The sequence below is a fragment of the Scleropages formosus genome, chromosome 5, assembly GCF_900964775.1.
Source record: "Scleropages formosus chromosome 5, fSclFor1.1, whole genome shotgun sequence".
In the NCBI taxonomy this organism is placed as follows: domain Eukaryota; kingdom Metazoa; phylum Chordata; class Actinopteri; order Osteoglossiformes; family Osteoglossidae; genus Scleropages; species Scleropages formosus.
The window spans coordinates 30,469,904-30,484,124 of NC_041810.1; the positions used below are offsets into that span (position 1 = coordinate 30,469,904).

General features: G+C 41.0%; 1 protein-coding gene across 3 annotated transcripts in view; it reads right to left on the bottom strand.

Moving 5' to 3' along the window:
* LOC108942101 (SWI/SNF-related matrix-associated actin-dependent regulator of chromatin subfamily D member 3-like) overlaps positions 1 to 14,221 on the bottom strand; it is a 40,887-nt gene that overhangs the window by 16,905 nt on the left and 9,761 nt on the right. Inside the window, exons 1-3 of one of the 3 annotated variants that reach the window (XM_018765194.2) lie at positions 10,064 to 10,397; positions 3,358 to 3,548; positions 673 to 762 (exon numbers count right to left, since the gene is read on the bottom strand). In XM_018765194.2, coding sequence (XP_018620710.2) covers positions 673 to 762; positions 3,358 to 3,548; positions 10,064 to 10,228 — 446 coding nt within the window. In that variant the 5' untranslated portion in view covers positions 10,229 to 10,397. Of the gene's footprint in view, positions 1 to 672; positions 763 to 3,357; positions 3,549 to 10,063; positions 10,398 to 14,221 lie in introns of those variants that run through there. The other 2 variants (XM_018765196.2, XM_018765195.2) reach the window with 2 other exon arrangements.

Consider the following 14,221-nt stretch of genomic DNA (forward strand, 5'->3'; position numbering starts at 1 on the left):
AGACACAGTAGCAGACAAGTAGTTACTGATAATGAACGAACAAAGAAATGAACAAACAAACTGGTTAGTCTCACGCAGACCATATCAAGGTCCCAGTGAAAATTCTCAGAATCCAGTGTCAGACAGTTTAATTTTACAGCTATGGGCAAAACAATAACACCTAAATAACGCAGAAACTTAAGACTGAGTAGGTAAATTAATCAAAGCTCTGCCTCTTATATGACTAATCCAGAGTTAATCACCTATATTCTGTTGATATATTCAAAGTGTTTATTACATATTCCATTATTCTATTCTTGGACAGCATGCACAAACAAAACAAATGCTAATTTCCAAAACCATTTCCATTACTAACCACATCAAGTATCTGCAGCCAACATAAAGCAATATACATCACTTTCCTAACAGTTATATTTTATTGGATTTATTTTAACTGGATTAATGGTCTAATTGTGCCATTGCATTAAGCTTATGTGCTAGTTTGTACTGTTGTATCGTCGATCTTTATTAGTAACGTGGGTTTTGGATGGCAGGCAGCACTTTCGCAAACCACAGGCATGTAAGTTAAAAATAAACTATTGACCGGATTGAGGGGGATGGCTGCGGGTAAGGAGGAAAAAAAAAAAAAAAAAACACACTGCAAAGCTAACATGCATCAGAATGAGACCCTACTTTGGTCCAAGTGTGAGATCTGATTGGGGATCTCTCATGTCCATCTGCCTCAATGTGATCTCACTGGTTCCGGGGAATCCCACTGGTTTCCTGAGGGTTGATGGGGTTTCAGGTTTATTCAAATAACTAACTGACGATGATGATAAAAAAGCAAATGAAAAGGAAAGAGAACACATGACCATGAATGAATGCATATGGGGTCCTATCTATATTTAAAGCTGAAAGCCCTTGTTGAAGTATGGCAGTGATAACCAGGTACTGACCAGCCTCCATAAGAAAATTAAATCATTCTTACCCACACAGACGAGACCCAAGGTTAGACACAGTCACAAATGTTAAATGTTAACAGGAATAATCACTGGAAAGTTACAGAGGAAAAAGCAGGAACCATTACAAAATACCAATACTGTGTACTGTCCATTCTTTAGCAGGCAATTGGACAATGAAAGGATGAATTTTAAAACACCTGAAAGAAAATAAAACAATTATTTTATATAAAACAACAAAAATTAAAAACAATAGGGTGTTGTGATTATTATTCCCTTGACATTTCCCCTCCAGCCCACAATAAACTAAATAGTACATAATTTTAACAGCACTAAATGAGTTTAATGCCTGTTTTTCTAATATGCTCAGACAGAAACATGAAGATACAATGAACAAGTTGCTCACTGTTTCAAGTATTTGTTCAGGAGTACATCCCATTTGTGGAGGGGTATGAAGAGGAATTCAGAAAGAGACTACATCATTATGTGATGTATTGTACAATTAGAGCTCATCTCAGTCATATACTATCTGCTTTCTTTGTGTATGCTGGACACCTCTGTTCAGGTCATTAACCTTTTGGGGGCCATCCATCAAGGACAACTAATGGTGGACAGACTGCTCAGGTAACACTCAGGTCAGCCACTACCATTGACCTTTAGGCCAAACAAGGACCATGTCCCCAGCTAGCAGGTGGATGGTAACACAGAGTACCCTCTTAGATATCTGTGGTATTTGGCCTCTTGCACTATTTCACAAGAATCCCTCTATAATCATTTACTGGCCTCTGGGGTCATTTTGGGGGGAGGAAAGAAAAAAAAAAAAAAAAACCTACAGGGAGTTTTCCGATGCATCTTGATGATACATCAAGCACCTGTTCACATTTATTCATTTAGCTGACACTTTACTCTAAAGCAATTTATAGCGTTAAGGGAATTACTATTATTTACCTATTTATAACACTGGATATTTTACTAGAGCAATTAAGATAAGTACTGTGCTCAAGGACACTACAGCTAAAGGGGGATTTGAACCTACCATGGATCCAAAGGCAGAAGCTCGAACCACTACACTGCCAGCTGTTTATGTACTGCCCATTTCTAAAGGATCAATAACATACAGGATCTACTTGTGTTATGCAACAAAGACACCGGAGCCTGAAGAAAAAGCTGGGTGTCTCAGAGGCCACACCAAGTTGAGGAACGTTTAACTTCGTGCATCATCATCATCGTCGTCATCATTTGTTAAACTTGAAGGTGTCATGTTAATATCACCTTATGCAACTCGAGAGTGAATTTAGCTCATTCCACCTGGAGCCAGTCGAAGTGTTTGGTTATCCGGAGCAGTTTAACACATCTATATATAAACAGGAAAGTAAAAAATGAAGTGTGGAGAAACGTTTTAGTTAAATAGTTAAACTACAACATAGCTGAAGTCCTCTTATAGTTTGCTGGCACAGACTTCAATCCTAAGATTTGATTATCTGCATGAGAGCCACCAGTTTTGTCTTTAATGACAATGTTTTCTTTTCCTTATTTTAATAACGTACAATTTTTCCCATACAAGGCAATGTGTTTATGAAAAACTCTTGATAAAGTGAATTGTCATAACGCTAAGACATAATTATCATTAGTACAATAGTTTCAGTGGTAAAATTTTTATGTACTCCTAAATTAGCACCTGTTTATGTTAAAATATCTCTAAATTCCATTAAAATAGATGCAATTTCTTCAATAGTTATTATAACACAACATAACAAGGCAGTTTCCCTTTATTAAGTGCTCTATTATACCGCATGGCTACTTACCCGCGATCACACAGCTATACCTGTTTGCAGCTATTATGCACCATACACTTAAAAAGGCTCACAAAACATACATGCAAAGATACCCAATGTTCAATTCAACCTTTAATGCAAAAAAAAAAACAAAACAAAACAGTAAAGACAATCTATCATAATTGAACACCTTGCTTGAGTTAATCAATCTATGGGTTAGTACTTTAAGTAGAACATGTTTTAAAAAACTTTTCTGCCATATCTGAGACGTCTGAATGACTATGAAGGGGCGAGGCATGTTTACAGATCTAACATGGAATAATAAACCATAGGAAGGGACAAATCCCGTAGATGTAGGTTCCATTTACACAAACATAGACACAAGGTAAAGGTTTTTATAGTTCAGCTTAATCTAGTAATTGTAATTTATTACCTATCATCCATCTATCCCTTCATCATTCCATTTTCATTAACCGCTTGTCTAGGTCAGGGTTGGTGGTGTGGAGCCTATCCCGGATGCACTAAACCAAAGTGATGTGAGACAAAGAGCTTGTCTCCTGTGTGTATACAGGGTTCGTATGTTGGGCAGATGCATTTGGACAGACAAAGACAATGCGTCGTTCAGTACAATCAAGCCAGCTCACCTTCGGGGCCGGTTCTGGACAGTTTGCTGCTGCTGGACCTGCTGGGATGAGGCGGGCCGCTTACGGTTGGGCTCCATTACTTGGGTGGGTATGCTAGGCCGCACTGAGGGGCTTCCGCCATATGGAGGACCTGGGGGGCCCATTGGAGCACCCTGATGGGGCATCCTTGCTCCAGAAGGCATCCCTGGGCGCTGCAGTAAGTGGGGAGACATAAGTGTTAGTGAGCTGGCAACCAAAACAGAAATTTCAACATTTTGAAAAAGAGACCAGGTCAGAGATTGGCAACTCCAGCTCTCAGAGGCCAAAGAATATGCTTGTTTTCCCCACCCAGCATCTCTAAGTGACCTCACCTTGTATTTCAGGTGCAATTCAAGCTCTCATCAAGTTTTTTTCTGAAAACTGCAGAACTGGGGCTCTTAAATGGCAGACTTCAGAGTGTTGTATGCAAAAATTACACATGTATGGGGGAAATCCACCATGTAGAAAGAATGTCTCCTGTACATTAATTGGAACAGCATTTTGGGGCAATGAGTAATGCTAGTGGCCCTCAGTTCCTGGACTGTGGGTTCAGATATGAATTTGAACCTGGTTTAATTTGTGTAGAGTTTGTACGTTCTCCCTGTATCCACGTGAGGGCAGAGAAGCATTTCTGCTAAACTGGGGGACTTTACATTGTCCACTGTTTCTCCAATGGAGTGGTGTCCCATCCATAGCGTACCCTGTCTCACAGCCTGTGTTCCTAGGATAGGCTCTGTCTCACTATGACTGGATACTGGATACGTGGATATTGATAATGGTTGGACAAATAGATGGGGCATGAAACATTGATTTTACATTCCCTACTTTAACATTTTAATTAGAGGAAAAACCTTGAGCCAAGAACCCCCTTGCCAATACCCTTTTGTAGCCATGTGGGTTTCGAGGACAGCCTGGCCAGTTTGCACTTGCACCTGTCACTCCAGCAACAGATGCCATAATCCTTTGGACACATGCAGAGTGAGGAAACGTTGTCGAGGGTGGGGACTTAGACATTCTGTAAACTTGTTTTCTCGGTGGTCATTTTATTATAACCTTTAAAAATTGTTTCAAGTAGGGGTGTCAAACATACGACTCGCAGGCCACATCAGACACACAGATACTATTTCTCCAGCCTGCAAGATGACTGAGTGAGGACTTGAGCATGATTAAATATTGTAATTATGTGCGATGTTAACACTAACACCACAATAATGATTAAAATCAATTACTCTGTGTATGTGAAGTTACACACACTCACACTGTCTGAAATTGCTTGTCCCGAGCAGGGTTGCAGCAAGCCGGAGCCTAATCTGGCAACACAGGGCACAAGGTTGGAGGTGGACGCCAAAGACGGGACGCCAGTCCATCGCAAGGCACCCCAAGCAGGGCTCAAACCTTAGACCCGCCAGAAAGTAGGACCGGCCCAAACCAGCTGCGCCACCACAACTCCCTATATGAAGTCAGTAATAAGTAAATAGTAGTAAGTAAATCAGTCTATTATACAGTGTTATTTATTGTCAAATGCCCTTTCCGAGAGTCTAGTGCAACAAGACATTCCACTGTCCTTAACAGACTGCCTGGTGTGTTTTTAATGCTGGCTTTATGAGAGAGAATGTGCACAGCAACTTAAAGCAAAAACCTTCTCATTAGCTGCCACACAGGAGTCAACTGAAACATATGGAGTCCATCAGACGAGCGGTGGAAAGTTAAACCAAAGAGAAAGATTAAACAACCGAGGATCCCTCAAGGCAGATGTGGTAGGAGTGAAATAAATGCTGACTTTAGGAAAAGTCAGAGTAACAGTGACAGTCGGAGGGATCTGCTGAAAGACACAATGTAAACCTTTCCTCGAACTGGCCGTCATATTAAGAGGTTTCGTGAAAAAACAGGTTGCATCCAGATCAATTGCAGCAAACGTCTGTGCTGTTGCAAACAGGAACTGGGTTTTGTCTGTACTGACTTGAAGCTAACAAAATGATTGACAATCAAACACTACTACTAGTTCATGTATACAACACTACACATTCAGCTCCAAGGTTGACGCTGGTTGGTTGGTTGGTTGCTTGGTAGCTTTTCAGGTGAGTCACACTTGCTCTGAAATGCATCTCAATACTGAGATGAAGGCCAGAGTCAAAGGAGTAACGCAACCTATAGTGAAATGAACAAAAATGCTGCATTTTAACTGAATACCTAAATCGTACATTGTAAAAGCTTGAGGTAGCAGGATCTGTGTAGCAACAAGGGGGTTGACATTTAAAAACACCATGTGGTTCTAACAGGTTTTTTGCAAAATCGACAAAACTGTAACCTATAAATATGTCCGCATGGCAAAGGACAGCTCAGGATATGAGTATTCTTATCTATAAATTGTTCCAAAGTCTTTGGAAGGGGAGATTCCAAAAATGTTATAGATAGTGTGGAATTCATCACAGGTTATTTTTTTTGAGAGATGTAAATTCAGCACGATTTCACTTCATAGCCAAAGCTCCACATCAAAATATTCTTACTGCACACATACGTGAGCTGTGAAACCTTCGGAATTTGAGCCACAGCAATCACTTGACTAACTATAGCCGGATATGAAATAACTTGGATAATTTTAAGGCTATGAAAGTCTGCAAAAGCTCACTGTAGCTCATGACAACCTTCCACAATCCTAGTGAAACTCAAAGTCAGCGATGAAAGTATCACGTCCTGAAGAAACCAAACACAGTGAATCCTTTTTCCCCAACACTCTGAGAACAAACCCAGTTGACAGCACATGCTTTCTGTCCCTTTCATGGCCACACTTGCACATGTCACTCAAGAGTACATGGTCCTAAAACCCTCACAAAGCTCACAAGGAGGCCACGCAAACAGAGAGCAACCCATGGGTGACCTAGTGAACAAATGCTTCTCCTTTTCAAAGAAAAACTCCTTGTGATCTCCACATCCAAACATTTACAGGAAGGAGATGCTCCTGGAGAACAGTCTCCCACCAGGCTCCTAAACAGCACATAATTAGAGAGACTCGACCCCATTACAGAGTGCCCCATGGCGGAGTTACGCGCCCACAGCAGCCTTGAAGTCTCACGGTGCATTGAGGGTTGAATATCATTACCCAGGAAAGCCCAAAAAAGTCTTTGCCTTTGCCAACGTTTGTACTCACTGCATTCTGTGATTGAGGATGTCTTCTTGTCCTCAGGCCAATGCACAAAACAAGCCTGCGATTACACTAGTCCGCACCGCCTCGAGGGACTCATAGCACGAATGAGGAAAAAAACCGCATGGCAGTATCAACACAGAACAGATACCTCTTCATCACTGCACCCACCCTTCTAAGAGGAAAATAAGAGTAAAATTGGGCATCAGTTCCTCTCTATGCTTCACTGAGGAGAATGGTAAGCATAAGCATAGAAACGTTGAGATACGACAAAGGAAGGACCCTTAAATCTTGTTGAGAGCAGCACAACCACATATACACTCCTGTCCACCCTCCCCAGTCTAGGGAACACTGTATGAAAGTGCACAATTTTTTTTTTTTAAACTTCCATATTATAAAATGTTATAGTAATTCACAAGTTAGCTCATGCTTTTGTCTAAAGCAACTTACAGTATTTGACCCACTAACAGCAAGGTTACTTCAGTGCAGCCATTCAGAGCAAGTACCTTGTTCATGGGTTCTACAGAAGTAGCAGCAATATTCAGATTATAAGGCAATGTACTTAACTAGTAAGCTATCTGGTACCCTGGGATGATGGTGACATAATATTACGACTTTAAAATAACAGCGGTCAGACGGTAACCCATACTTATTCAAAGCAAATTGCAGCCTTCATTTGTTGAACTAGCTATACAACTATGGTATTTCAGATTAAGTACTATTTTAAGGGTACTGCAGCACAGCTTTCTCTAAGGCCTTAAGCTGTCAATTTTCAGATTGCAACACCGTGTTCCTAACTATTATATGTTTTCGGTTCCCTTAGGTTTGACGTACCTTTGGAACCTTGGGTTTCCTCAACCACCTTGATACTTGTTGCCTGTCGAAGATTCAGTGACAACAATGAACTGATGTAACAGAAATTACTGAGTCCATTCATTTCATACCTGAGAAACTCTCAGGTACCCAGACTGCAAGTCTGTGACCCCATGAATACAGTGGGCAATAAAGGCTATAAGGATGTGATGTAGCCAGCAAAGTTCTCCTTGGTGGAGCTGCTCGTAAAAAAGACAGAATAAAGGTAGTAATGCTGGCCACCATCAAATTCAGAGTCTTCAGCAGGTAGCAAAATGGTTAAGGTTTTAGCCCCAGGAAGCATGCCCTGCCATATCACTCTGACTAAGAAATCCAATCTGAATTACTGTAGGAAAAATAAGCACCATATACATGAGCACCTGAAAACATCATTGAGTAAAACCACCATGGCCATGTGGTTTGTTGTAAGTGATTTTGAACTCCAGCCTGTTGCAGGTGAAGCCATATGTGCATGTACAGGAAAGAATTTGGGCAGAATCCAGTCTTCCCCTTCCAGCATGTTTGTGATTACCACGGTAATGGAAGCCTTACTTTGGGTCATTCAAGGCAAGATCATTTAAACATGCTGGGGTCTTACAGCCCTCAATGATGCGTGAATAAGTTACCTTCTAAAACTTTAAATCAAATGTTTTTTTTTTCCCCCTCCTGAGATTCACCTGGTTGCAGGTAGCTAAGAGGACATAGTGCATAGTGCAATTGTACAGCAACAAAATCTAGTTTATGTCTTACCACGGGTAGGGTGATTCTGGTATCAAAGCCTCATTTGGGGAAATTACTATGGTAAACTGAATGCACTTTGTAAATAAAAGCAGTTATAATGTCTTCAAATAAGTCATAGATTCACACCAACATTCTGTTAAAAAGTAGAGCCTCAGTGATACGACATGATGGGTCACTGAAGAAATAAAAAAATTCATACGGCACGTGTCGAGGTAACTTTTTCACATTGTTGACTTGACATACAAAATGCGTAAGGGATTAAGGCATAGGTAAAGGAAGCTAAAATGGGAAAAGAGAAAATTTACATGAGAATAACAAAAGTCTTACCAACTGAATTAGTGCACTGAGATGCAGAGTCTCAACCATCACTTTGTACTTCTTCCTAGACAACAGTAGTGCATAACTCACAAATCCCTGAGAGGATTTTACAATAACTCACTTTATCAGCACACAACTTGAATTCAGCTTCATTCAGGTCTTCTGGGTGAATGAACATTTGAAGAGTTTGAATAACATACCAAAAAAGGAGAGTCAATTGCTGCTGATGTCTTTATTTAAAGAGAGTAATTGATAAATCATACTTCTGACTTCAAACAGGGTATTCTCTATAAATTCATTTTAGATACATCTCAACAAAATTCCTACTTTCAAATATTTTTTCAAGCGCCAGTATAAAACGAGAGGATCGGTCTCGTAAAAGCAGAATTGTCCATATTGTAAGGCAGGTGCCAAGACAAGCAGTCATTGTGGCCTTAGAGATCCCACTTTAGAGCTACACGAGTTCCTCAGAAAGAAGAAAAAAAGAGCCTATACTGTAAAACAGCTCTGCCAAGGCAATAAGACCTAACAATTTGTTTTCCCCAAAAACCAACTGTTATTAATATACAATGCAATATAAAAAAACCCTACTTGGCAGCCATGTACAAACCCTCTCCTGTACACCACTACGCTGGACTGGTCTCTCCGAAAAACCCTTAAACCACACTGTTTTCCCTGCATTCCAAACAAATATATATTTAATCCCGGGAGTTGCTTTTAATGTATTTGAAAGTGAACTTTCTTCACACACTCCATCAAAATTATATCAGGATATCAAAGAACCTTGTGCATTTTACAGCTAAAAAGAAAAATTACTCCGTTTTATCCAATATGGCCCGGTGTCTGCTGCTGTACAGAACTTTTGACATTTCTGTTATTTGTGCAACTTCCAACATCATACTGTACATCTTAGCTAAACACTTTAAAATAAAACATTCATCTCGGGGGGGGGGGCATGGTGGCACAGTGGGTTGGACTGGGTCCTGCTCTCTGGTGGGTCTGGGGTTTAAGTCCCACTTGGGGTGCCTTGTGACAGACTGGCGTCTTGTCCTGGGTGTGTCCCCTCCCCCTCCAGCCTTACGCCCTGTGTTGCCGGGTCAGGTTCCGGCTCCCCGTGACTCCGAACGGGACAAGCGGTTCAGACTATGTGTGTGTGCATTCATCTAATTTTTTTTTAAATATCACTGAATTGCCTCTGCCTGAGGACTTCTGTGATTGTGGTGCCAATGGAGTGGGAACGTTCGGAAAGCTGTTTGATGGTGCTCCCATGAACAAGACTCTCCTTGCTCTTATGGATTCTAGTAGAATATCCCATAGAGCCACTGCTCCTGTCCTTCTTCTCTGTCCACTTTTTTTTTTTTTTTTTTAACAAAAGTCCTCCTCTTTGCTCCTCCGTGTTCCCTTGCTCCCTCCCTTATTTGCCTCTCCTCTGGCTCTCTTCTTTAAAAAGCAATGGTATGGGATTCTGGAGGCTGGAAATAACCTTCACGCGGCTTTCCCAGCTATCGCAAACACACAGAAAGCCGCTTTCCACTCTCTCTCTCTCTCTCTCATTCACTCTCTCTCATATACACACACACACACACACACACACACACACACACACACACACGTTCAGTGACAGGACCCACTCACCATGCCATGGACGAGGAACTCAAACAGTTTACTCTTGGTAGCTTTCCTGGCTCCACCAGCGCTCTCCTCTGTAGCCATTGAGCACAACCCCTCTTTCCCACCTTCTCCTTGCTCTCCTTTTCTTCTGGGCTTCTCCCTACTCTCCTTCTCGTCCTCTCTGTGCATTCTAGTCCCCTCGCCTGCTCCCCCTTCCCTCAGCCTTTCGGTGTCTTCCCTAACTCTCGTTTTTTGGACACCCTTCTCTCGCTCGCTCGCTCACTAGCTCTCTCTTACTGCCGCTCTTACACTCTTTTTAAGATGTACCCCAGCAAAGTCTCTTCTGAGTTCAGCTGCCTTTTCCCCAGCTCTCTTCGAAGGGGTGGGGAGGGTGGGGGCCTGACAGGGGGGTTCCGGCCGGCCCACCCTCCGGCACCCCACCCCCCACCCCCCACAGCTGTTGCATTCCATTGGTTGATAAGAGGCGTGCAGTGTGACTGGCTGCTGCGTTCAGGCTGTTTGTGTGCCGGCACAGAGACTGCTGGTCCCCTTGCTGGTGCACCTCTGTGGAGTGCCCCAGGTTACCGGCTGGTCCAGCAGAGCGCGTCCGTCTCCGAAAAGAACAGCTTAAAGGGGCCAGAAGTATTTCCCTTTCCTTCTCGCGCACACCCTTTAGTCGGTTCCATTTCTATTTAACTTGAATTTTCAAGGCGCAATTAAATGCCCTTGTGGTACGTCAACTGCAAGATATCAGCTCGTTCAAAAGATTATAGTCTAGATGCTGGATATTATTCCATTGCCGGTTTAATAATCAAGGAAATTGCTAACTTAATTTGCAATATTACATTCTGAGAAGAAGAAAAAAGTATGCATGGAGTACATCATTGTCTTTTCTGACCAATGCACGGTAAATATTGTAGCCTTTTCCAATAGCTTTTACCTTTGTGGAATTTATACTATTTAAAATTTACATTTGTACACTCCTCATGAAAATACAATGAAATTGATAGTTTTCCCAAAAAATAAAATATATACAGCATATTATATATAGGAGGCTGTTGTAGGGCATATGCAGTAACAAAAGCAGGAGTGGCACAGGACAACGGGACTTTTCCCATACAATAAGGCTTATTATAAACCAAAAAGAACAAAACAAATCGACTGTCGGGAAACTAAACACAAAATCAAATAACAGAAACCCACTGCCTCCTCCTTCAGTTTGCTTCCCTGCCACAATGCCCTAAACACCACCCCCAAAATCTTCAGGCCAGCTGCCTTTATAGTCCCCCTTATTGGCCCTGAGCAGGTGCAGCTGGCTGTCCTTACTCAACTAGGGAAGAGGTGAATCCCTGGGACCCGCCCTCGGTTGTACCGCCCCATCAGATCACAAGATATTATATATTACATATATAATAAGACTTCACAAAGGCATTCTGCTGCATAAGTGTGATGAAAATTAAAAACAGGTTCCGGTGTACTCTTACTTTCACACGATTCAGTTTTCTTCTGGAATATAGTGAAGTTGGGGACATGGTGACACAGTGGATAATGCCAGTACTTCACAGCTCCTAAGCTATTCAATACATGTGGAGTCCAGTGCAGTGTGTGTAGAGTTTGCATGTTTCTCCCCATGTTTGTACCACAAAGAACCCTGTCAACAACTCTGGTTGGCTAATGTGAAGGATGACATCTCAGCTTTCATAGTTGCATATGAGGTTTGGAAATTGCCACCATGGCAGTTAAAACCCTTTCCCACACCTACTCTGCCCTGGTCCCACATCTCTGGCCAGAACTTTCGATAGGGCTTCCAGAACATAATTTAGTAACCATTTCTGAAATATATATAGTAGGGTTTCTGGAGAAGCATTAACCACTGTTGTAAACATCTTGACATTTTAATGGCACTAGATACTAGGAATAATTCTGCCCTTATGCTGTTATGCTTAAGTGCAGCGCTTGATACTACTGACGTTAACAGTATTTGCTTCTAATAATAATTATTACTATCACTATAGAGTAATATTCTGTTATTCTTTGCGCCTGTACCACTTATTTTAATTGCACTTAAAAGTAAATATTGTGATAGTGTGCACGGACTGGCCTGAGGAAGACAAAGACTACACTTCAAATAAATGAGAAAATTAGGGTATAGTACCTTTTAAAGTCTGCGCAGGAAAGCAGCTGGGTGAATTTTTAAAGGGGGTCTTAGTTTATTGCAGCAAATCAAAAATGGCCAACCCAAACTGGATGCTGCAGAACATAAAAATAACAATTTGCACTGATCACCAACACACAGTATTAATAATACTGTATCAGAAACTAAATAATGAGGGGTGATTGTATACTCCGACTTCTGCACAGCAAACACAGCGCTTTTAACTTCAGTATTTGACCAAGAAACCCACCTTGTATTCTACTAAATTATTGTGAACTGGAGTTTCTGATATCCAGAAATTTTATTCAGTTCAGTTAATTTCTAGAAAATACAAGTACACAACTAAAACATTAGTAGAAAAGAAAAAAAAAAAATGCAACCTAGACCCTTAAAACAGCTGTATAAATATGTTTCCCTATTCCCAAACCTTAATATCTCCATTTCTATGAAAACACTTGGCTTTGTAAAGCAAAACCTTTGACAGTAAATATTATTATATTTGGGCATGAATTCAGTAGCTCACAATACTATTATTGTTGATGATTCTTTGCTTTGCTGTTGTCTAAATTGGAAACCGCTTACACTTGACCCACCATCACAGCTGGGTATTTTTATTTTTAATTCAAGGTAAGAACCTTTCTCAAATGTAACGAATCCATGACCTTAACCACTATAGGGAGAAACCTGACAAACGCACCCTTTGCTCAAGAAGTCGTACCACCATACACTCAAAATATATACAAGGAGTTATAATGTGAGAAACTAATATATATCTACCACCGTATTGCCTATTCACTATTTTTATCAAGCATTTAATTAACATTTTTCTGGCCAACAGATGTCTATTTGAACAAATCGGTTAAAATCACAAAACAAGAGAGTTATTATGTATACGACTCCTACAGTTTTAAAGAGCATCTGTAAGATTAAGTGTTAGTTTTGATCCTTATTTTAAAATTCAGGAAGGAATTTCATCTTCGGTAGGGAGAAACTAAGGTGCACTTCCTCAAGTTACCAGCCGATGTCAGCAGGAGCCATGGACGACATATTACAGAAGAAGCTGCCTACAGATTCAGCTGTCCAGAGACTGTACACTGTACAATAGCAGTATACAGACTACAAAAACCAGAGTACCTGTGGGGGATGAGGTCTCTTACCTCATGTGGTATTAATCTTAAGATTTTACGATTGTCCCATCTTATTCTCCCAGATTCAAAACCACCAAGTATGACTCCCTGTCTCAGAAGTATGATGCCTCTGAGAAGGAGTTATTGGAAGAAATCATAATTACCATGTTCTGTGTTTCCAGCCCCTGTAGAATAGAAAATTGTGTTGATGATCCAGAAAACCTTCTGGAATGAGCTATACCTGGGAGGTGGACAAGGAGCCTCTTTATGTTTAGTTAGACAACCAGGAATAGGAAAGACCCTTGACTTGATTCGGCAAGAGTTCTGGTAGTTACCAACCACCAAGAAGAACAGTGAATGTCTCAGTCTATTCCCATTTGAGCGTCACCTTAGGTGTCAGTCCCCACGATTCCTTGAACAGGAGGTCAACGTTGGGGTTCCATCAGTCGTTGTTGGTGATGACTCTTTGCAACCACATGAACAGAGTTCCTCCAGAAATGTATGTCCTCAACTTGTGTCCTTAGTGTTGAAGAATGCGAGTCCATCATCTGGTTGCTGTTCATCCTCTTCTTTTTTCTTTAACCTCCCTCAGGTGTTAAGGTCTTTTGGAGAGAATCAGATTTTTGCATGATGTGTCCAAAGTATGATAACCTCACTCTCATCATTTGTGCTTCTAATGAGAGTTTGAGCCTGATTAGTTCCAACATCCTTCTGTTTACTCTCCTAGCTGTGGTGAATGAAAGCCATTGTCTTATTTTTTTTTTTAAAGCTCTACTTTTGTAGCCCTAATACAGAATAGCACAACATTAGCAAATCAAATCTTCGTCCTAGAGGATACTTCAGAATATTTGAAGACCTTTTTTAAGATCGTTCATTTTGGCTGTACCAGGTGTCAGTCTT